We start from the raw sequence: 25676 nt of genomic DNA on the forward strand, positions 1-25676 counted from the left end.
CTGGGCTGTAAAAGAGGGTAGTTGGCTTTGTACCTAGAGGCAAGCTATCCAGTGCTCCTCTGTGGTCTCTGCTTCAGGTTCAGCCTCGAGGTTCCTGCCTTGAGCTAGCCTGTGCGTTGTAACATGTCATAAACCCTTTCCTCCTACAATTGCTGTTGGTCCTGGTGTTTTTCACAGCAACACAATCTAGTAAATATAGCAATGTTTTCTATAGGACAAAGAAACTTGTTCCAAAGAATGCACATACTAGAGACAAAAGAGAGAGAGAGAGAGAGAGAGAGAGAGAGAGAGAGAGAGAGAGAGAGAGGGAAATATTCAGCTGCCAATGAATTCTTCAGGAAGCTTAAAGAGTGTTAACTTCAAAGGGAAATTTAACGTCAAGTCTTTTGACATGATTCTTCCCAGAAAGGTGAAGTCAAGAAAAATAAGTATATACAAATATAGATATAATAAGTATATGTATATATCATAAATCATAAGTATGATGTTCCTTGCAAATTGAGAAAATGTATTACTTACAGGAGATATTGCTAGTGGCCAGCATAGGCCATCTTCATTTAGGTACTTGAAATTTAACATTAAATTTTATTAAATTTTTATAGTTGTGATATTAGTACTTAATTAGATATAAATATATTTAATTACATATTAATATTTGATGTTAGAATATTAAAATTTCAGTGTTTAAAATATTCAGTGTTTAAGTGCTAAAGAAATATGCACTAAAATTTCCCATCGGGTTGATGCCTACTCCTGTCTGGTTTTAAGACTAGGATTCGGATCATCTTCTTGCTCATTATTCCCTTTCATAGCTTCTTTCAATTTTGCACTTTATTTGCTGTGAGATTTGGTAATGGCTCATCAAGGAGCATTACTGTGTCGGCTATGTCCCTTATTAGTCTGTGAGACTGGAGCGGCATGAGATTGAACCCCTGGTCAGGGTCTTGTCTGCAGTGCCTGCTTGTGTCTGTGGTGATAGACTGGTTCTCCGTCTCTGAGTACCCTTTGTTTTTTCTGTATTTAGCTGTAGTCACTGTCTTTTATGGCTTCTGAAATATAGGTTGGTGAGGTGAAGGAAGTGGCTTGGTGGCAAATGGTAAAAATCCGTAGAGGAGCGGTTTCAGCAAATCAGGGGCTGGTAAAAGAATGTATACCTTATTAACATTTTTGCATGCCCTTCATTGCTAGCCATGTGATCATCTGTGTGCTACTGTCTAATTAGAATACGGATAATGCATTACTATGTAGTAGGATTAAGCCTACTTCTGGCTTCTGGCTCCCTTTCTTCACCCTTTCTGTTAAAACTTTACTGCTGTTTTGCTTTTACTAACTGGAAAAGTTTAGACATATGTACCAAGAAAATAGAAAAGTTCAATGTCAAAATATCTGTCAGTACACATCAGCATATGAGAGCTTATTGTCAACCGTTACCTTTGGCACTATGGATACTAACCCACAGTTTGTTTCTCTAAAAGCAACAAAGTAACCATGTAATTAAAAGGCAAACTATTAAGCACTATTGGTACGTGTATTTGTGTAGCACTTTGTTATTGGACCCTCTGACAATAATACTATTTTTACAAGTGCAATACTATTTTTACAACTACTAGAACTTTTGTGGTTATTTTCTCCCCAAAAGTAGCCAAACTAGTAGTTGGTGGCACCCCACCAAGCACTGGGTTGGTGTCTCCCCCCTTCTACACCCCCCGTCATTTTGCTCTGCACTGCCCATGTCTGGCATAGACTGGTCCAGTTCATCATCACTGATTGCAAATAGCATCATGTTGCTTACGGGAAGAACATACACTGCACACACTGCATGTTAGATGTAGACTCCCTATGGAGGTCGTTTTCTCTCCTCATGGAGTTGTAGGGCTGGCAATCGTCTTCCTGTTTCCAGTAAAATGGTCACATCTGCCATACTGCATTGCACCAATGCCTCATGTTGGAGAGTTTCCTACCCACACCCCTCTTGTCCTAGGGATTATTTTATAGCCTCAACACTGTTTAGATAGCATGGCACCTGTGATTTTCACTGCAAGCTTGAGAGGATAAAAGACACATCAAAACCTTGTTCCCTATGGAAGTAGCTCATCTTGACTAACATCACAAGGGCACTCCTAGATCTGTAAGATGATCCCTTGCCCTGGACCACAGAGAGTTCCTTGCTTAATTCCTATCATAGGAGAAAGCAAAATTGTGGAGGATGTATTTATTTCAAATTTGTATTTCCTTTCAAGAATTTTTTCCAGTTTCTTTGGAGTTCTGAACTGCTTACCAGCTCTGGAAATATCATTCTCTGATGTCTGCACTGTCTTCTCCTTTGTTGTTTATCTCCTAGAGGTCAAATACAATATCAGTATATCTTTCAGGGGTTGAGGAATCATGTAGGCAGCTGTCGTGTATAGATGAGTTATGGGCAGAAATACACAAGTGGACCATCATCCTGAGGTTTTGACTTTACCTGGTCACATAGCCTATTAACTTCTCTTTGAGCTCTTTAAGCAGACAGTTCCTTTTTATTTAATATTCTATTGAAATATCTGATCGACCCAGGAGTCTTTCCCTGACTGCATTTCTAGAATAGTCCATCCTCTATAATCACCTATTATTTCCTCATGTTACTTGGTTTTGCATCATACAGCAGTTTAAAAATCTATGGTATAATCTATTTATTTAAATACACTGTCAGGGAATTCTTTTGCTTGCTGACATTTTGTCCCATCTAATGCAGGACCTGCCACACAGTAGGGACACAGGCAAATACTTTTGAGGGAGGGTGGACTAATGAAAGGCTTTGCAAGTGGGGAGGAGAACATTATACTGCTTCCATCTGGTGTAACCACTCGTTTTCCTCTTTCCTGCTTAAGCAGAAAAGAAGGAAAATAAATGTGGAGAGGAAGGTATATAATAGGGGAGTGGGTTATGTGTGCGGAAGTGTGACCGGGATTCCTCACAATAATACTATGAATTTTTCCATTAAAGCCAATGGAGCAAAACTGAATTGAATCATTTCTAAAACTTTGGCTCTGAGAAAAGGCCAACTAAATATACAGTTTTATGGTAGAGTCAGCTTTTTAAGTGTGGTCTATATTGTCTCTATCACGCTATTTCAAGTGTATATTCAACATTTATTTGTTTTTTATTTTATGTGTATAGGTGTTTTGCTTGCATGCTTGTCTGAGTGCTATGTAAGTGCCTGGTGCCTACAGAGGCCAAAAGAAGTCATCAGATCCCCTTTGGCCAGATGGGTATGAGCCACCCTGTGGGTATTGGGAATTAAACCTGGGTACTCTGGAGGAGTATGCAGTGTTCTTAATCCCTCGGTCATCTTTCCAGTCCATATGCAATATTTACTTCACAATTTCCTAATAAAAGATTCTTAAATATTCCATGTGTTTCTGACCAGCTGTACTTTCATTACATAAGCCTTTGGTATTTTGCAGTTATTAAATAAATTCTAAATGCCTGTTCCAAGCAGATCAAGTGAAAATTCAAATATAACGTAATACTTATTTGCCTCCAAGCTGATCTCTGAAACAGGTGAACTGTAAGCAATTGTTTGATTTTCTTTAAAAAGAATGACAACATAATTACAGTATTTAATAACTCGCTTATAATTTACTCAAGGAGAAAAAATAAAATAAGTCTTTTACAAAATTTCTTGACTTTTTTTCACTTGGTATTTTTCACTTGGTAATTCTGATTACTTTTTTCTTTCTTCTTAAAAAAGTTTGAGACAGGACCTTACTGTGTAGTAGTACTGGTTGGTCTGGAACTCTCTTTGTAGACCAGGATAATATCAAACTCACAGAGATACAATTGCCTCTGCATCTTTAGTGCTGGGATTTAAAGTGTGAACTACTATATTAGGCCAATTACCATTTTGTGACCAGTGTTTCAAAATATTACTGAGATATTAGGGCTTGTGAACTGTATGCTGGTACTGAGACATCTTCCTGAAGCCATTTTTTCTCATAGGAAACACATACACACACACACACACACACACACACACACACACACACACACACACACACTTTCTCCCTATTCTTTTTTAGTGTTAACCAAGAAGGGCAAAAAACATGGAATCTTATTTATTCTCTAGAAATTACTTATCAATCAAATCACTAGAGGTGTGACTGTTTACTGGCCATCTCTATAAATGCCACTTTTGCATCTTTATGGAATGACTAAAAATAATTTTCCAGCTGGGACATCAACCTCAGTTTTCTGTTGCTTTTAACAAAAGTGTTGATCCTTGTAAAATAGAGATTGGGAATATGTGGCTAGAATTTCAGAACCAGGAAAAAATTGGACCAGAAGGCATGTCTATCTCTCTACATTTCACCAGAAATCTTACCAGGTGTCTGATAGAAAATGAAATAAACTACTCACAAACTCCATTATCTATGTTATTGTGTACATAGATTTTACTGTATTTTTACTTGTACTTACAGGTTTCATTTACTAGTTCAGTACATAACTTTTCATATTTATGTGCATAAATACAGAGTAGAATTACTCATTGGCATCTCTGTAGATATTGCCTAGTTGCCATCCATAGAGCTGTACAAAGTTGCATTCATCCAAACATTCTATAAGCATGAGTCTCCTCTATACTGTCAATATGTTACCAGTCTTTACATTGTATCTGCAAGGGTGATATCACAGTTCAGTCTTAGGATGCTTTTGTCATCATATGTCACCATATGTCACTATGGCTTCACAACAAATTATTTGACATAGGCTACATATAAGGAAGAGCTGACTTATTTAGAAAGCGGTTTCTGAGATTCTATATTTGGCAGCCTGGTTGGCCTCTGGGAAGAGCAGCATATGGTGACACATGACAGGAGTCTATGTAGGCAGTAACACCTCAAACAGGAATCAGAGACTCGGGTCCTACCATGCCTTCTGAGAAGAGTCAAATTCTCACTGGACCCACTTAGTCAAGGCTCCTTCCACTGCTGCCACCGTGTTAGTTACATGTTTAACTATGTTTAAGAAACTTGCTTTAAGTTGAGTGTGGGGGTGCACACCTTTAATCCTCTAAATGCCTTTAAACTCAGGGAGGAAGAGGCAGGCAGGTCTACAAAGTGAGTCCAGGTAAGCCAAGGCTACACAGAGAAACTCTGTCTCAGGGGGGAAAAAAATCAAAACAAGAAAGAAAGAAAGAAAGAAAGAAAGAAAGAAAGAAAGAAAGATAGAAAGAAAGAAAAAGAAAAAAGGAAAAGAAGGAAGGAAGGAAGGAAGAAGTTTGCTCTTTCCAAGGATAGTTGTTTGTGGAACTATTATCTTATTGGAGATCTGAACTTCTTGTGTACCAGCGAGATGGCCTCCTTGGGTTGGTGGTAGGGGAGGCTAGAAACTGTGAATGTTTAACAGTTTATCTTTCACCTCTGCCACCTTGATACTTTTTGTCATGACAAATTTACATTGTTTTCTTAGAGTTAAGACTGTAAGTTTTTCTAAATCACTTGAAAAATTTGCATCTGTATTTTTCACTGTAAATGTAGTTTAATCTGACATAACTTTTACTGTGCCTAACTCTTTTGTCTTTTACATTTAAACTGTTAATTCATTTAAAACTGATCCTGATATTAGGTGAAACTTCAGCTTTATCTGATTATGGTTGTTCAAGCACAATCATTTCTTAAGTAGCTTGCTTTTCCTCTCTGGTTTAGCACAACATCTTTACTTTGTGCTGTCATACATATTTGGCGTCTTTTTCTTTATCTTCTGTTTTATTCATTAGTGTCTCTGTTTTAGTCATTAGCTTCACTGTAGTTTATTACCCAGAGAAATTATATCCTCCTCACTGTGACACACATTTTAAATGTAACTTTATAATTTGTTTCCCATTTACATTTATGCAATGGCTTATAGCATATTTTTGCTTTATAAAAGTTTTTATTTCTGTTGAGGATAAACTGCCCCATGAATAGGATCAGAAAGTTGATGGATTTGAAATTGAGACCCAAGTTTTGCTGGGATTGTCAGATACTGTCCCATAGCCCTCAGTTAATGTGTTTTGCTCGGTAGGTAGAAGCAGAGGAAGTCCATTTTCCACTTAGCCTGCAGAGGGAGATGGGATCTTAGTGAGGGTGGAAGTGTCCAGAGTTGACTACATTCTGTAATGTGGTTGAAATGGAGTGGACCAAGTTGGATAGAGTTGTACAAAAATAAGGGTTTTACTTTAGCAGTAAGCTTTTTTGGTGAGAGATAAGATTTATATAATGTAATACATTTGAATTGTCTTTAAAGAACTTAAAGATAGATATGGATGGATGGACAGATAGATGTACTGTCAGACAGATGGATGAATGGATGGATGGATGGATGGATGCATGGATGGATGCATGGATAGATGGAAAATAGTTTTAAAAGTTAGGTATGGACTTTTCAGTCATAGAAAATTTCTTTTCTTTATTAATTTATTCATATTACATCTCAGTTGTTAGCCCATCCCTGGTATCCTCCCATTCCTCCCTTCTTCCCGCTTCCCCTCCTACTCCCCTCCCCTATGTCTGTGACGGAGGGGGAACCTCCTCCCCCTGTATTTGTTCATAGGGTATCAAGTCTCTCCTTGGTGACCTATTATCCTTCCTCTGAGTGCCACCAGGCGTCTCCATCCAAGGGACATGGTCAAATATGGGGCACCAGAGTTTGTGTGAAAGTCAGAACTCCTTCTCCACTTAACGGTGGAGAATGTCCTGTCCATTGGCTAGTCTGGGTAGGGGTTCAAAGTTTACTGCCTATATTTCCCTTGGCTGTTGCCATAGTTTGCGGAGGACCCCAGGGCCCAGACCCGCCTGTAGTTTTCCAGGACCCACTAGATCCTTCTATTTCCTCATTCTCCCAGGCTTCTCACACCTACAGTCTCAATAGGGTGTCCTCCCCTCTGACCCACTTTCCTGGTAAGCACAGTTTTTCATGGGGACGTACACCTTGGACTAGTGTCTCGATATAAGTGAGTATATACCATTTAGCTCTTTTTGCTTCTGTGTGAACTCACTCATTATGACAATTTCTAGTTCAATCCATTTGTCCACAAATTTCGGGAATTCCTTGTTTTTAATAGCTGAGTAGTATTCCATAGTGTAGATGTACCACAGTTTCTTTATCCATTCTTCTACTGAGGGACACGTAGGTTGTTTCCATGTTCTGGCTATAATGAATAAGGCAACTATGAACATGGTTGAGCATATGTCCCTGTTGTGTGGTAGAGCATTTTCTGGGTATATTCCAAGGAGTGGAATAGCTGGGTCTTGAGGAAGCCCTATTCCCATTTTTCTGAGAAAGCGCCAGATAGATTTCCAAAGTGGTTGTACTAGTTTGCATTCCCACCAGCAATGAAGGAGTGTTCCTCTTTCTCCACATCCTCCCCAGCATGTGGTGTCAGTTGAGTTATTGATCTTAGCCATTCTGATGGGTGTAAGATGGAATCTCAGTGTCATTTTGATTTGCATTTCTCTGATTACTAAGGAGGTCGAGCATTTCTTTAAGTGTTTCTCAGCCATTTGATATTCCACTGTTGAGAATTCTCTGTTTAATTCTGAGCCCCATTTCTCTATTGGGTTATTTGGTTTGGTGGTGTTTAATTTCTTGAGTTCTTTATATATTTTGGATATTAGACCTTTGTCAGATGAAGGGTTGGTGAAGATCTTTTCCCAGTCTGTAGGCTGTCGCTTTGTTCTCTTGACAGTGTCACCTGCCTTACAGAAGCTTCTCAGCCTCATGAGGTCCCATTTATTAATTGTTGATGTTAAGGCCTGGGCTGCTGGTGTTCTGTTCAGGAAGTTGTCTCCTGTGCCTATGTGTTCCAGACTCTTCTCCACTTTTTCCTCTAACTGGGTTAATGTCTCTGGTTTTAGCTTGAGGTCTTTAATCCACTTGGACTTGAATTTTGTGCATGGTAACAAACAGAGGTCTAATTGCATTTTTCTACATGTAGACATCCAGTTAGACCAGCACCATTTGTTGAAGATGCTGTCGTTTTTCCATTCAATGGATTTGGCTTTTTTGTCAAAAATCAAGTGAGCAAATGTGTGTGGATTCATCTCTGTGTCTTCAGTTCGATTCCATTGATCCACTAGCCTATTGCTGTGCCAGTACCATGCTGTTTTAATTACTTTTGCTCTATAGTACAACTTGAGATCAGGTATGGAGATTTCTCCAGAGCATCTTTTGTTGTATAGAATTGTTTTTGCTATTCTGGGCTTTTTGTTTCTCCATATGAAGTTGAGAATTGTTCTTTCAATATCTTCAAAATATTTTGTAGGTATTCTGATAGGGATTGCATTGAATCTGTAAATTGCTTTTGGTAAGATGGCCATTTTTACTATGTTGATTCTCCCGATCCACGAACAAGGTAGATCCCGCCATCTTCTGATGTCACTTTCAATCTCTTTCTTCAGAGATTTAAAGTTTTTTTTTTTCAAATAAGTCCTTCACTTGCTTAGTTAGGGTTATTCCTAGATATTTTATATTGCTTGTGGCTATCGTGAAGGGAGTAATTTTCCTAATTTCTTCCTCTGCCTGTTTGTCATTTGTATATAGGAAAGCTACTGACTTTTTTGAGTTTATTTTGTATCCTGCCAATTTGCTGAAGGTGTTTATGCTTTTCCTGTTCTCTAAAGGCTGGTTCCCATAAAGCACTAAGGCAAATTACATGGTATTTGATGCTACATGCACGCACATACCCCAGTGGGGACTTTTTTTTTTTTAGTACAGCAGTCCTATGATCTGGCAGAGTGACTTACAGTCAAACACAGATGCCAAGCTGCTGTGTCACCACCTAGCTAGTCTGCCATGTAACTAACATTTTTTGTTTTGTAAAATTACAGAGTAGATGCTGTTTTTAAAGTTATTTCATTTTATTTTAGTCACAGTTCATCTAGGAAAATGGCTGCCATTTGCGTTTCTCACTCACACAAACCCATCTGTGTTACTTGTATACACATAGTGGGAAAATGCATGTGCTTATTGTGGCAACGCTGTCTGTCACACCCCAGTAAAGACTTTCCTAATCTCTAGTATTGTCTTTGTGTCTAGCAGCTATATGACATTCTTTGATATTTGCACATATACCTTGGCACTTTGAAATTCATAAAGATTTCAGTTTTGAAAGAAGTTTCGCTTAAACAGATCTGAAGGCTTTGACCTCACGTCTAGATATGAACCCACTTAACCTTGTTGAAATGAGATATATAAGCAATAATCTTAGATTATGTTTGCAAATATAAGTGCCATAGTCAAACTTTCCTGAGTTGCGCATCATTTGTAGAGATAATTATATTTTATGAATCTAAGAGTAATGAAATAGGCACATTTCTTTGACAAAAATGTCTTTCAAAAACCAACATCATTTTCCTTCATCTTTATATTCCCAGAGTAGTGTCTGCCACTTAATATTTATTGAATTAATGACACAGTGGAATTGATTCCTTAAAAAAGATTCTTTAGAATAAAAAAAAGAAGAAGAAGAAGTGAAATATTTCATGAAACTAGGGCACCTTTGTGTCCCCTCTCAGTTCTTTAGTCAAGTAGGCAAGGGAGATTTGAATCTTTGTGTGGGCAGATAAGGGATTATAGCAGTGAGGGACATGAGGTCCCTACTTCAATTTTTGCTTTGTGAAAACAAAGATAAATGCCTAGATAGGAAATTTCAAAATATTGTGACAAAGGTAGCTGCCAAACAAAGGAACATTCCACTACAACTTGAAGAATTACTTCAGGGCTAATCCTGCGTTTAAGATGCCCTCTTTTTTCTTTTTCTTTTCCATAGTAATAACCTGTTTTTAAAACTACCCTCATATAATAGTCCTGCCGTGAGATTACAGATGCTTCGTTAAACTCAAGGTTGAAGCAGAGGTCATGGTTAAATGGTATGGTTTTCCTGGAATGTTGCGCTTTTGAAGTTCAGAGCTGGCATGATGCCCATAGCTCAGGAAAATGATTCTCTAGTCTGTCCCGGAGATAAGAGCAGGGCATATGTTTTTTTAATTCACCTAGTGGTGTTCTTCCATCATGCTGCATTAAAAAAAATAAAAACTGTGTATCACTAGCCAGGTGTAGTGGTATATACCTACAGTCCTAGGATTTAGGAGGCAGAGGCAGGGCTGTTGCAAGTTCAAGCCCGCCCTTGGCAAGTTTCAGGTGCACTCGAGTTACATACTGAGATGCTGTCTCAAACAAACAAGCAAACAAACAAACCAACAAACACTCTGATGCCAAAACACTTAAGAATATGTTGCACTGTCGAAGGAAGGGACACATGGGTCAAATGAACAGATGCATCAGACATGCACCCACAAAGCCTGAAATACTTGGTATTGAATCTCTGTAGAAAAAGCCTGCCAACTTTTACTATGAACCGAAATATACCCTAAAAATTGCCATTGTCACGTTAGAACAAATTATGAGTGGCATGTTTTTATAAAAAGGCTTAAAAACTGCCTTGGCGTTGAGATGAATTATTGGTCTGTAAAATCCCAAAATGTCAGTTTGTGGTGATATAAAAGAGAACTGGCTTTCTTTAGAGTCGCATGGACTCAGAAATTTTAATTGTCACAATGAAGTTTGACTTACACAGCATTGACAGAAAACGGGAAAGGCTTTAGATTGTCATTTGTGGTATGCAAACTGTGATGGAGGGGGCGGGCACTCACCAGGTGTTTCTGTTCTCGGAAGGTGGAGTGGATCCAACAGCAAGTGGTGAAAAAGCGTACGAAGAGAGATTACGACCTCAGCCGTGCCCAGTCCACCTACTTCAATGATCCCAAGTGGCCAAGTATGTGGTACATGGTAAGTTCACTGAGGAAGGCTGGCCACGGCCATGTTTACCCAGGTTTGTGGTAGGCAAAGACCTGTTTGCAGCTGTGCTCACCTTGGCTAACCCGTGTAAGCCCTGAAACGGGGTTTAGTTCATGATGCGCATGAGAACTTGCACATCATTGAAATTAGTCTGTTGGCAAGTGTCTCCTGACATGCCCCCTAATGTGTGTCAGGAAGTGTTTGATCCATTAAGGGATGCAGGTTTAAGTGCAGGGATGTCAGGAGGGTAAACTCACTGGGCTTGATCAGGAGAGCAGGGTGCCAGCCCACTTGATCTTGCGTCCTTTGGAAATGAACATCTCTGGTCTTTGAGTTTTTGCTTCAGAGTTCCTGAGACATGGCTTGGAAGACATTACTCATTCTGCATCAGGAATTCATATGTCACCAGTTTGCTCCGTGTGCCTTTTTTTTTTTTGTTTTTCTTTCTTGAAAATTTTTATTGCTAAGTGTTGCCAGGGCGTTTTCCACTGTACTACATTTTATAAACCCTGTCTCGAATTCTCCACATGTCTCCAACCGATGAAAAGACACACGTCCACAGAATTTCACGTCCTTCTCACATATTTTCCTGGCTCCTGGCCTTTCGTTCCTGCTGGCTGGAGAGCTCCTTGCTGCTCCTGCCCTGAGGACTCAGTCCCACAGATGCTATCCCCAGGACAGGCTTCCCTTCTCGTTTTGTCTTCTGACATCAAGTTCTTGGCCTCACATGTTATTTTTATCAGTTACTACTTTGTTGCTGTGATGAAACACCAAGACCAAAAGTGTCTTACGGAAGAAAGTTTATTTGGGTTTTCAGTTCCAGAGGGAAACCCTATAATGGCAGAGGGGCGTGACAGTAAGCAACAAACACGGTGGTGGGAGCAAGAAGCTAACAAATCACCTATCAGCTCAAACACAAAGCGGAGGGTGAACAGGAAGTGGGGTGAAACTAAGATTTCAAAGGTCACCCCCAATGACAAACTCCCTCCACAAGGCTGTACCTCCTAAATGTTCCATAGCCTCCCCCAGACAGTGTCACCAACCAGGACCTAGCATTCAAATATGTGTCTATGGGGACCATTCGTCATTCAGAACACCACATGGCGGTACCCTTCACCAGGCATTTTGTCCTTTGGCTATTAATGTTGTCTTTAAATTTGTTCCACTATGTTGAGGGTTAGCTAAGGGAAGGGTCTACATTTGGTCTTGCTTTATATCCCTGAAAGGACTCGGACTGTTGCAATGCCAGAGATTCATGCTTAATTAGAGGTGGACGAATCTGGCCGACACGTCTCCCAACTCTCATTTTCTTGGCCTTATCTAGAGACGGAAGGTTGAAGAAATATTTAGAATCCCAGCAGATTTTTTACATGAGAGCTCTGTGATGTTTAAAGAGAAAATAAAGGAGTCCTGATGTGAACTTCAAAGGGATTGGGAAGCAAGAAGTCATTTATGTAGGTTCATCTGAGGGGACAGAGGCACATGACAGCTTGCTAGCTCTGAGACCACGAAGGAATGAAACCACAAAGGAGAGCACCAGAGTTAGTGTGGCAGGGACTCGTGGGCTTTGTCTGCACATACAACAATGGCATGGATTTAGGAAATTTAGAAACAGTATGGAAACCAAATGTGTCTCCCTAGGACTGCTTAAAACCAGGTGAAGGAGACTTTTCTTGCCTTGTCTCATGTTCCTTCTCACAGGAAAGAGGCACTGCTGCCTTCACGTGTCTTTTTGGATAAGAATCTGGTACCACAGTTTTTTCCTCCTCTTACTGTACTAGTGAGACAGGGTGGGAACCAGGAAGAAGATTAGCACCACGGACCTTCTGCCTTTTTTCAATGTTAATACTTGTTTTTTAACATTTATTTAGTCTGTCTGTCTGCCCCCCCCCTGTGTGTGTGTGTGTGTGTGTGTGTGTGTGTGTGTGTGTGTGTACCCATGTGGAAGTCAAAAGAGAACTCATGGGAGTCGTCTTGTTTTCTTCCATCAAGAGGTGCCTAGGGATCTGACTCAGGTTGGCCTGTCAGGGTTGGTAACAAATACCTTTACATGATTTGGCGTCTTGTTAGCTAATGCCCTCCTTTTGACCAAGGCCTACTTGCTGCCTGCAGGCTACCATGCTTGCCTCCCCAAAAGCTTCCTGTACTCCAGTATGGAGAAAGATTTGGAAGAGAGCTTTGCTAGGGTCCTTTAAAATCCACTACTTGTTGTAGGTTTCTAGGACCCTCTGGATCGTTCTATTTCCCCATTCTCCCATGCTCCTCTCACATAAAGTTCCAATAGGATGTCCTCCCCCCTGACCCACTTTCCTGATAAGTGACGACTTTCATGGGACATGCCTTTTGGGCTAATGTCCAGTTATAAGTGAGTATATACCATTTGACTCTTTCTGCTTCTGGGTGAACTCACTCATTATAATCATTTCTAGTTCACTCCATTTGTCCACAAATTTGGGGAATTCCTTGTTTTTAATGGCCGAGTAGTATTCCATAGTGTAAATGTACCACAGTTTCTTTATCCATTCTTCTACTGAGGAACATTTAGGCTGTGTGCATGTTCTGGCTATTATGAATAAGGCTACTATGAACATGGTTAAGCATATGTCCCTGTTGTGTGGTAGAGCATATTCTGGGTATATTCCAAGGAGTGGAATAGCTGGGTCTTGAGGAAGCCCTATTCCCATTTTTTGGAGAAAGCTCCAGATAGATTTCCAAAGTGGTTGTACAAGTTTGCATTCCCACCAGCATTGAGTGTTCGGCAGATCTGGGCTCAGGGGTCCTGCTCAAGCTATGACACCAGCCAAGGACAATAAGGGAAATAAACTTCGTACCCCTAGCTAGATCTAGCCAATGGACAGGACATTCTTCACAGTTGAGTGGAGAGTGGGGACTGACTTTCACACGAACTCTGGTGCCCCATATTTGATCATGTCCCCTTCATGGGGAGACCTGGTGGCACTCAGAAGAAGGAAAGCAGGCTACCAAGAAGAGACTTGATATCCTATGAGCATATATAGGGGGAGGAGGTCCCCCTCAGTCACAGACATAGGGGAGGGGAGTAGTTGGAAAACAGGAAGGAAGGAGGAGTGGGAGGATACAAGGGATGGGATAACAATTAAGATGTGATATGAATAAATTAAGAAAATATTTTTAAAAATCCACTACTTGGTTTCCCTTAGTATGCTAATGTTTATTTTTATTTTTTATTTTTTGAGAGATGACAAGGTTTATTTGGGATACTGTTTTAGTCGGAAACACCACAGAGTAAGAAGCACTGGTCAGTGTGGTGCTCTAGAGAGGAGAGAGACCTGTGGGTAAGGAGAGGGTATATGAAATGAAGTAATCAGATTATCAAACTATTTTCTTTTTAGGTAGACCCAATAAAAAATTTTAATGAGTTGGATTGGAATGTGGGATACAGGAAAGGGGCATTAAGATCAGAGGCAAAGTTTTAGGTTTCAGCAATCTGAAAACCTGGGGTTGCCAACCAGTGCAACTCGCCTTGGGTCATGTTACATCCCTGTACCCATGAGACCTCAAAGTGGAGAGTGGCCAGCCAGCGGAGGCCGATCTTTTCCCTCCACTTTCCATCGCAATAGAGTTATCATCATGCATTTGGCCATTTAGTTGCAATAGTATGCTAATGTTTAAATCCCATCAACTTTCCTCTACTACAATGTGAGACAATGACTCACCCCTGTGAATCACCTTTTGCTACCTGACAGGACACTCCAGAGCTCACTTTTCATAGCGACTGTTATCTCATTGGTTCTTCTGGTCAGGACTGAACAGAGCTGAATGGTAGTGGCTATGCTCTCTTCTGCAGTACCTGGGATTTCAGTCAGAAGACTCAAAGATCTCATGAGAGTGCAAAGTTCTGCCCTCAAAGTCTTCACTCATGTTGCTGGTGGCAATTGGCTCCTCTTCAGAGGGACCTCACCAAAAAGCTTGATTGGGTGTCACTTGACATTGTTCCAGATTCCTCTGAGCATGTGACCAAGTGGTCATCTGAGAAGCGTGATTTTACATTTAACCTTAGAAGCCATAGGGAGTCATCGCTTTCATTTCTCAGTATTAAATTTCATTTCATTAATATTAAGAGTCAGCACCAGGTCTGCACTGAAGAAGACTCCTTCTCACGTGCACACCCCCAGAGGAGGGAAGGCTCATTACTGGTCCCCCAGAGATGACTACCACAGTTCAGTGAAAGCCTCTGCAAGATGCATTGCACAGCGCCTGGAACCCATGTTACATCATACCTATTCTTCTTTGGCTTCTCAATCACAAAATTAACTCAAGTTAGCATAGATTGTATAGTCATACAATGCGCCATTATATTTGCTGTTGTTTGTCCCCCTGCAGTAATCATTTTATTTGCTCCTTTAAGAAACCTTTAAGAAAGTGAAAGCCTATGACCAGTGAGCATCCTCCTGTCACTCTTGATGACCCGTTAGAGGCCTGGCTAAAGCACATACTCATTTTACTCACTTCTTTCTTTTATTTTCCAAATTCTGGTCAATGCTGTAGTGTCAGCTGGCTGCTTGATGGGTCTCCATAGACTCCGGCCTCCAGTTCGTTAGCCTGGAACCATGCTCATCATTTCATATCGGTCACAAAAGAGTAGAGATAAAAGGCAGAATGCTTCTTTTAATTTATTTAAAAGCTTTGCCCAAGTTCTTCCCTGTTTGGGAAATGGTGTACAGAGCCATTCTGTCTAGTTTTGAGGCTTGCCTACCCCACCCTCATTAGTTTAGGGAGCTTGTGATGGATATGGTGGTTCTGAAATTTCTCCTTGACCCTGCTTAGGTCCTCATTCAAGAATCAGAAGGATCAGTATAGAAGAACGTCTCTTTGCCTTTTGCATCAACTTCTGCCTTTCTTCCATTGAGCATGGGACATCCACTGGCTACATAGAAACACATGCTCTGGGCCCCCTAAGAAGATCAGTAAAGCAGAAAGAGACTAGACATGAACATAACAGAGCTTGCTGGGAAAGCGGCTCTTCTGCCAAAGCTTCCCTGGAGTCACATGCATGCATGCGTGCAGCCACAGGTCCCTGGGCAGTGGCTGTAGTTTTGTCCGCAGGTTTGATTTTTCTTTGAAAGTCTTGGCCCCACCATCAGACAGCAGTGCCCTGTGTCTTGGTATGGAGTGGGCCTCAGGCAGTGGGGTGTCTCTAATGTGCATGCATGGAAATTGCTGAATAAATACTAGTTGCATAAATGAATGAACAAACCTGCTATCACTCTGTAGCAGAGAAAATAATCGCCCACATTTAATGAGTTCCCCATGTTATGCCAAGTCTTTTTTTTTTTTTTTTTTTTGCTAACTCTCTTATGCAGTAGATTATTGCTAGTGTTCCAGGGAGCTAGGCAGTATTATCATTGCCACTTTATGGATGAGGATACAAAAGTTAAGCAACTTGCTGAATCAGGTCACCTACTGGGCAGGGGCAGAGCCCACTGTTCAAACCCATCTCTGCACCTGCAGCCTTACGGTTGGGTTCCAGATTCTCTCTGCATCTGTGCTCCATAAACTGTGGGACAGAAAAATCACCTTCAGAACCTGAGCCTGATTCCTGCCCATCCTTTCCTCTCCCCTCACCCACAGATGAGATGCTGTTGTCCAGGAGTCCCTGTGAAAAACTACCTGCACAGCCTTATCTTGAGTACAAGGTTATAAGAGCATAGCTTGTTTTTGTCTCCCTGTTATCAGATGGAAGGAGAAGGGCTTTTAAATTTTGGGAGCATTTTAAAGCATACCCGGTCAGTTTATATTTGCCTTGGTTCCATATCTTTTTCTGGCATCATTTTTCTACTTGGGAAGTTGGAAAGGTTAATATGAAAAGGTATTTTCATTTAACCTGAAATATAACTGGTTGAAAAATACCCCTGGCTTAGCTCTCTTCTCAAGATGCTTCAAAGATGAAACTTACCAGGTAGAAAGGCCACAGGGATTTGGCCCTGGGTTATAGAACTGGTTCTAACTTACCCAGTTGATGCAGTGGTCCATTTGAACACTGTTGAGGAAGTTTAGTTTAATGGTCACAACTCTAAGGTTGAGTAAAACTCTTCATCAAACATCTGGGAAATCCAGGGAATTCACATGTATGTATGCACCTTCACACATACATAAGCTTAAAGAGCCTAGCTGAAGTCCTCTATCCTAGTTAGTATCCTTTAATCCCCTGCGCGTAATAATTCATGACAAATTTAATGCATGTGGGAATTATCCTTTGGTGCAATATTTCTCTTTGTGGGGAGGGTTATCCAAGTGACAGTTTTTAAAACCACCCTAAAGGACCTATTCCTACTGGAATTCAATAGTTAGGCTCTTGGTGAATAGGAAAAAGACAACTTAGAAATGAAACTTGGGCTTACAAATGACGAGATGGGAAAGGTAATTTAGTTATTTAAATATTAATTTCTAGAGGAAATTGACAAAGTACTGCATACTAATTCCTATCTAATAATTGAGAACTAATGATGATTCTGGAGAAGCACACAGTAAATAAATTTTAAAACATATTTTTAAATCTACCCACGAAAGGCAAATTCTACTGTAAGAAGTAAGCAGGAAGGAAAGGGACACATTGATCAAAGGATACTAGATCATAGTTAGGTAGGAGATGGTAGCTCTGCGTTCTGAGGCAGAAAACCTGGCTATACCAACGATGACACATTAGATGTTCCAAAACGCTGAAAGGAGGGATATGGAGTGTTTCTGCCACAGGGACTTGATAAACATCGAAGATATGTTGGAATAACATGTATTACCTGAAACATTTTTAGTTTTTGATGTTTTAATTAAAAGTAAAACTCAGAGGGAGAGAGAGGGAGAGGGAGAGGGAGAGGGGGAGGGGAAGAGAGAGAGAGAGAGAGAGAGAGAGAGAGAGAGAGAGAGAGAGAGAGAGAGAGAGAGAGAAATACCTGAAAGTTTTGTTTTTTTGTTCTGACACTAGTGTTTGGTGTTTGGGGCTAGGACCTGAGAACTTCCTGCGGTGGATGTTGGTGGCCTGTTTTGTGCCTATGCATTGTTTCAAGACCAATAGATAGTAACAAATGGGCTCGTGTTTTTGATGTACTGCCTCAGATTCCATAAAAGTTCTTGGGTGGTTTTTCCAGAATCATATTTGCCGATCAGCACAGTGAAAATTAGCTGAGTTCAGTTGTGTGTGTGTGTGGGCATATCTGCCAAAAACGATGAACGAGCTAGCATAATAATTGCAAAAACTGATTGTAAGCCACATGGTCCTTTCTCAGCCAACTGGATGGTGTTCGGGAAGCCAAGACTTTGAGGCATTGCTGGTCCTGTGGTTGGCACACATTTTCCTACGGGTTTATACTGTCGTTTGACTCTAATAAAATCTGATGGAGTTTGTGGCATTATTATCCCAGCAGCTTGGAAATCATCCTTTTAAAGACTCCTCATTTAGTTGTTTTAATTGAAAATGCAACATGGTGGAAATCTGCAAGCGTGTGGCGTACTCTCAGGCACCAAGAGCTATCCGCAAAGGGTAAACACCAGCTTAGCATAGGCTCAGGACAGATACTAGTGGACGACTGACTTGAGACCTGGTGTTCCTGTACAAGTATATGATACTAACTAATTCTAGGGCTTCTCAAAACATTTTACCCTCTCTATGTCAGTACATCTCCAGACAAAAAATGAAACCTATATTGATAGTTTCTTACACTTGTGCCTAATTGAATTTCTTCTAGTTCTCCATGTCAAGATGTGCTGGACATTGAGTCTGGGGAGAATGCACACTATTGATAGGCCCGTGTCTTCATCTCCAGCCAAGAGTTAACCTCTGAGCTTCGGACTTCTGTCTTCCATATTTATTATAATATTATTACTTAAAACTTAATAGGAGGTCCCCCAGACCACCCAGGAGTCCTGTAAATCACTAGGAGGGTTCACATGACTCATAATGTAGTCACACTCACAGCTATGGTTAACACCAAGCAAGAACAGCAGATGGAAAAGTCTCATGGGGCCAAGAACAGAAGAAATCCGGCTCAAGCTTCCAAGAGATTTCCCTTAGTGTGGTGCCAGGAAAGCACTTCATTCCCCCAGCACTGAGTGTGGTAACACATGGGACATGGTGTCTTGAAGCTGGTAGGGGGGGGGGTGGGTAAGTCACAGGGGCCCCTGCGCTGCTTGTGTTCCAAAGTCCCAGCACTCAGAAGGAAAGCAGGTGTTCTGACACACCCAGTGCGCAAAGGCTTTAAGTACTCTGAGCAGTTCTTATCATAGAATAATGGGAACACTCCCAATATCCAAGGCCTCAGATGCCAGCCAATGGCCAACCTTGCAGGACACCATTGAAAGAACTCCAGTCTCACGCCCTTTGGATTTCTCATATGTGTTTCTTGTGAGTCGATAGAAGCTGCTGTGGCATCCATAATTCCTCTATTAAAGACACTCAGCTAATCAAAGCCACTCTGCCTTTGCAGTCAGTATCAGTTCGCCTTCCCCGCCCTTTCTGCTTTAATCTAAACCACTGCTAGCTCCTAATTAGGGTCTTGCAATAGCTGTAGATCTGCCTCCCGAGGTCTGTTTCCTCTGTTCTCTGTCATAGTCAGATTGATCATTAAAACTCTAAACCAGCCAACTGAAGTAACACCTCCCCATTTAGTCACTTTTCTTTATTTAACATTTCTGTGTGGCAATAAAATCCAAGGCCAGGCTCCTGTCTGTAGGGCCTTTTCTGGTTTGTCCACCCCCCCTTACTGCCTTTTACATGCTGACTTTATTTGGCCTGAGATCCATGTCCGCCCCCTCCCCCAGATCCTCTGCTTGGATGCTGCTCTCACACCCATTCCCCTCGTTGACTTGCTATGATCTTTCTCAGCCTTCTTACAAGTAGACAGATCCTGCATTGCTTAGGCCAGGTCACCATGCATGTCTCTCTTGGTCTACATTAACACAATTAGCACTTTGCAGACCTGTGTCATCCTATAGTAAGTACCGTTCCTGTTAGATAAATTCTCCGGAGTGAGGAGCTATAGAGGAAAGTCGTTATGGATCCACGTCCCCTGCTTGACATGGTGCCTATTGAGTCCCGCTTATTTTGGCACTCATCCATTCCCTCCTCCTCCTCCTTCTTTTTAATGTTTGGCAAATATTTTTTTCTAAGCACTTGAGATTTTTCTGCATACAAGGAGGAAATAGGAAAAAGGATGGCCACATTGCCCGAAGTGGGCATTTTGGGGGTATGGAGTTGGATAATTTTAGGCATTTTGCCTAATGTGTGAAAGCTGGTGGATGGAAGGTACACAACAGAGCCTTAACAGACACTTGTCAGTGTGTAATTCATTGTCCCACATGATGAGTGTGCTGGGAATTAAGAATGTTAATCTGGCTATAGATAGCCAATGAACGTGCGCTCTGAGGAGGCCAAGAACTAGTGATCCATCCTGTGGGGGAGGGAAGCACTTCTGGAAGCATCCATTTATCTGCTAGTATAAATTAGCACAGCCTTCTATGAATATTTTTGAAAGATATAATTTCTTTTGTACTAACAACTTGTCTTGTCAGTTTTGCTTTCAAAGAGTGAGAAATACGGAGGTAGCCCACCCCTGAGACCATCATGGTGATAAGCAAGTCTGTTAGACAAAAATATCATTTTTAATCAAGTTTTTCAAGACTTTAATTAGTAACTAATATGCTATTGGAGAGCAGATGGCATTGACCCTTGAGCTTCCTTAATCTGTGTGATCTCTTGAACATGGTGATTAAAGTTCTTTTATCACACAGCTTCTCTGAGTTCCTGATTTCTCAACTTGGTTTCACCTAGGTTTGGGGTCAGTTACTCTGCTCAATTACTGTAACCTGTCTCTGCTAGTAGCTAGTGTTATTAGCTCAATAAACCTCTTTGAGCCAAATTGAAGGGAGAATTGGTCACCCCAATTTATTCCAAAACAAAATGGTCTCTAAGGTTCTATGTTGGGAATTCAAATTCTAAAATCCTATGACACAGAGAAATATAGAATGTTTCTTTCCCTTGTTGTATTGACAGTGAAGTTGGCTAGGACATTAATGAAGGGAAAGGAATCCAGTGAGAAAAAAAGGAAAAACAAAATGGAGAAAACCATCTAAGTTGCTTGGTGTAAGAGAAAGTCAGTCTGACTTACTGATTTGTTCAATTTAAGAAATGCTTGGGGGCAACTCCTGCCTGGCATGGGAGTCTATGTTAGGGATGATGGTCAATATGAGGGGTATGGGCTGAGCAAACTGCTGAACAGCACGTAGAGCCAGACTAGAGTGAGACAATAGAAGGGAGCGTCTCATCCCAGGACAGGGCTTGGTCACCTAACTGTGTGGTTCAGAATCAAAATTGGTTTTGAATGAAGAGGGGCCATTTCTGATGACAGATGCTGTGGACAAAATGCAAAATCCCTTTGCTGATTATTCTCTCTTGATTAGAAAAAGGAGAGTCTGATGAAACACCTATTTTTTTTTCTTTATGCTGAAACAATGGTCAATTAGTATGGATGGTGACTGTTCAAATATTTGGTGCCATATTAATGGGAGCATTTTCAAATATTACTCAGAAGACATGTGGGTTTTGTTTTATTCATAGTCTCTTGGCTTCCTACTGATTTGAATTTGATCCTTACCAAAAAAAAAAAAAAAAAGACTACTAGTATAGGAATTCTCACCCAAGCATATAAAATTAGTGTATGTGAAGCTCAGGAAAGAATATTATGTCCAAATAATAGAATTGGGGTCTTAATGATTTCTCTGCATGGCTCTGGAAATTTAGTTAAATTTATGTCTTGAAAACTTGACTGAGAAATCATTCATATCTGTCAGTGACCTAAAAGAACTTCAGCTTGATGCTCGGTGCTGGCAAGTTTAGCATAAATTTGTTTTAGCTTTCTCCCCACCCCCCAAAATGGTCTTGTTTTACTTTGTTCTGTATAGCTAGGGATTGAAGTTGGGGCCTTGCACATGCTAGGCAAATACTCTAATGCTACACTATATTTCCAGTCTTACTTTTTCATGAGACAGGGTCTCATGAAGTTGTTCATGATGGTTGTGAACCCGGTCAGTGTCCCAGGCAGGCCTTGATCTTGTGATCTTCCCACATCAGCTTTTCAAATAGCTGATACTAAAGGCCTTGTTCACCAGGCCCAGTGAAATGTTTTCATCAGCCATTCCCATTCTGCTGGCTTGTGCTGTGCATCTCAAGGCCCTCTGTTTTGCATCATACATATTACACAAGCACAATGCAATGGGCCCTATACTTTTTTATGGTTACTGAGTCTTTTTGAAACAGGTCTGGCTTTAAGAAAAAGGCAGGTGGTGGTGGTGCACCTCTTTAATCCCAGCACTTAGGAGGCAAGGCAGGTGGATCTCTGTGAGTTTGAAGCCAGTCTGGTCTATGGAATGAGTCCCAGGGCAGCTATTGCTACACAGAGAAACCCTGTGTAGAAAAAGCCAAAAACCAAAAGAAGAGGAGGAGGAGGAGGAGGACGAAAAGGAGGAAGAGGAAAAGGAAGAGGAAAGAAGAAAGAAGAAGAGGGGGAGGAGGAGGAAGAGGAGGAGGAGGACGAGAAGAAGAAGAAGAAGAAGAAGAAGAAGAAGAAGAAGAAGAAGAAGAAGAAGAAGAAGAAGAAGAAGGTTCTCAATGTGTACTCTGTCCCCGCCTTGTACATTTTCACTAGCTAGAAATACGTGATACTCACATGGCCTTTTCTATACTAAGGTATTCCATTGAAAAACACTTCCTTGGACTTTATCATAAACTTAGGCCAAGTGGTCTGCATTCTGGGGTGGGGACACACATCTGATTCTTATTTCACATGCTTATACTAGAAACATGATAGAATGCTTTTAAAAAATTGAAAGCAAAAGACAAAAGAAAAATGTGATGAATACCAATGGCCCTGTCACCATCTTTGATAATATCAACTCAAGCTCACTCCTTCATTTATTGCCCCTTTTACTCTGATTATCTTAAGGCCAATATCACTCTTAGTTTTATCACTAAAAGTCCTAGGGTGTACTTCTATAAGATAAGGAACATTGTTTTTTGTAATAAAGTCACAGTACCATTTTCACATAAAATTCCATAACTATCTTTTTATACATTCAAACAGTTTCTAGAACCCCCTACTGTCTCCCTTTTCCTTTTGGTTTGAATCTATGGTTGCCTTTACATCTCCTTCATTATTCAGATTCTTCTCCAGTTTCTCTTTGAAAACTTGAGTTGAAATATCTAGGTTATTGAAAAGCTTGTGATACAGATTTTTACATTTGTACTTTGGGGCCTCATTTCTCCAGTTTAATTTACCTCAACATTTTGTTAAGCCATAAAGAGCCAAAGGCCCAACATTTGATTTGGTTATACTGTTGAGAAGGCTGCAAGCTGGCTGATGATGTGGACTTCCACATGGATGGTTGTCTGTTTGTCTTTGCCATGTGGAGAGTTGTCATTGCCTGTATGCCCTATTCATTCATCAAGAATTGCCAAGTAGGCTCTTGTCTTTCTGTCACCTCTTCATTACAGGAAGAACCGGCCATCAGTTTATTTGGTACCACTAACGAGGAAGACAAGGTTGATGCTAGAAGCTTAATTATATTTACTAGGCACTCACTTCCTTAGCCCTCCCCAAAAGCCACTGATGCTTTTTCCCCATTGAAAAAAGAAACAAACAAAAACCCTAATTCATGAAATTAGAGAAATTTAGATTATTTTGCTGAAATCACCCACCTCTGCCTAGTGAGAACCCATTCAGTTGCCTTCCTGGTCCTATTGACATGAACACTGTATATCTTACTCTCTTTTGCTCTTATTTTTATTTCTAATTTGTTTGTTTTATTTTTTATTTTTTCCAAGATATATATTATTTTATTAATTTGTTCTTGTTACATCTCAATAGTTATCCCATCCCTTGTCTCCTCCCATTCTTTCCTCCCTCCCATTTTCCCCTTATTCCCCTCCCCTATGACAGTTCCTGAGGGGGATTTCCTCCCCCTGTATATGCTCATAGGGCATCAAGTCTCTTCTTGGTAATCTGCTGTCCTTCCTCTGAGTGATTATTGTATGATACAAGCTGTTTTTTGCTTTGCTAGCGTAGAGTTCCTGCCTGCCTGGAATGAAACATTTCTTCAGGGACCCTTGTTCTCTCTTTTTAAAATTAACTCAGAGACTATGATAATGTAATGGCGTGGTTGCTGTTGGTTTAGTCTTTAGGACTTTGTAGTAAACGTAAGACATAAGTGATACATCTGTTTCCTCTGTGACATAAGTTATACATGGTTTTACATTTCTGTGTTCATTAATTTTACATCCCTATCAATTTCTTTTTTCCATTCTGAAAATCCAGTTATTGGTGATACTTGCATCAGTGCTGTGGGATTATCTCACCCTGTATATTCAACACCATCCTGGTGTAACAATGTCATTTTAAATTCTGCGATTAAAGCAAAAAGTTATTTTTCTTTTATTAAAACTGGATTCTTTTCTCGTACAATATATCCTGATATAGTTTCCCCTCCCTCTGCTCCTCCCAGTTCCCCTCCACGCCACTTCCCCTGTGGGTGCACTCCCTTCCTGTTCATTAGGGAAGAATAGGGTCCCAAGAGACAACAACTAAACATGACAAAATAAAAAACAAAATGGAAGAAGGAGAAGAACAACTATCATATTGAAGTTGGACATGCAACCCAATAGGAGGAAATATAGTCTTCTTGGGAAACATTTTTGTTTCTCATTGGGGACAGGACCTAGAACCTAGGACCTCACATATGCTAGGCAAGTGCTCTGCTATTGACTGAGTCTTCTCTGCAAACATTTTTAAATGGCTTTCATGAAGCCCAGGTGTCCCCTTAGTATTAGTCATTTTGTGTCCTTCAAAAACAGTGTCACCCATTGCATAAGTCTCAAGTATACCACCATATTTTATAATCACTCTCATTGGAGGTCAGAAAGCATCACAAAGACTTGCATTGATTTAGTGTGTGTGTGTGTGTGTGTGTGTGTGTGTATGCACACGTGTTGGCAGTAGATTGAGGGCAGTAAAATCATCTGTTCCAGCAACATGATACCCTGGAAGTATACATTCTGTTTTGAAGGAATGAAATTAATTCTACTAGGTCTGTGCACAATAGCTTGTAATCATGCTCTCTAGTGTGCTACTTTAGAAGAGTGTGGTAAATCTGCCATTCATTTTTAAATTGAAGGATGAAGTAAAACAAGACAAGAAACATTGCCATTTGTAGAGTTTAGTCTAAGAAAATGAAAGATTAAAGAGATCTGTAATGATCAGACCCATTCATTCTGGAGAGTGAAAGGGAATGTGCAGCAGACAGATCATTTGAACTGGGCGTGCACACTAATAAGCATTGAGCCTGTTCTGTACTCCTAGGACTGAAAACTAAGAGTTACAGCAGACTGCTCAATAAAGGCATTAATTTAATGTGTAACAGGATGGAAAATGGAGGAAAGAAACAAATTGTAAAACCCACAGGAAAAAAGTAAATTGCTAATGATTTTATTCATTCAACAATTAATTGAATTCCTAGGACTCTAGCGTGAGTCAGCTGGCTGGAGGCAAATAGGAAAACATTAAGTTTTGTCCCAGAGCTGACCATAGGCACACTGGGGACCAGCCAAGTTTGTAAGCATTTTGATGAAAGCATCTTTGGTTTGATTACATGGACCCCAAATTCCAATGCAAGAATAGGTATATATTGCATATTAAGTTAAGAATGATGTAGGAGATTTCTTTGCAGCAAATGAACAGTTTACAAAAAATTAACTGCAAAACATGCTTCTTCTAGAACATTATTTGCAAGGATTGTTTTGAGGCAGGGTTTCCTATCATTCTGGCTGATGTTAAGTA

General features: G+C 40.5%; 1 protein-coding gene across 4 annotated transcripts in view; it reads left to right on the top strand.

Moving 5' to 3' along the window:
* The window catches only part of PCSK5 (proprotein convertase subtilisin/kexin type 5), a 440201-nt gene that overhangs the window by 94915 nt on the left and 319610 nt on the right, over positions 1–25676 (top strand). For all 4 annotated transcript variants that reach the window (XM_084770008.1, XM_084770009.1, XM_084770010.1 and 1 more), the window contains exon 3: positions 10696–10809. In XM_084770008.1, the coding sequence (XP_084626134.1) occupies positions 10696–10809 (114 nt within the window). The remainder of the gene's footprint in view (positions 1–10695; positions 10810–25676) is intronic.

Source organism: Acomys minous (genome assembly GCF_964271855.1).
Source record: "Acomys minous genome assembly, chromosome: 2".
NCBI lineage: Eukaryota > Metazoa > Chordata > Mammalia > Rodentia > Muridae > Acomys > Acomys minous.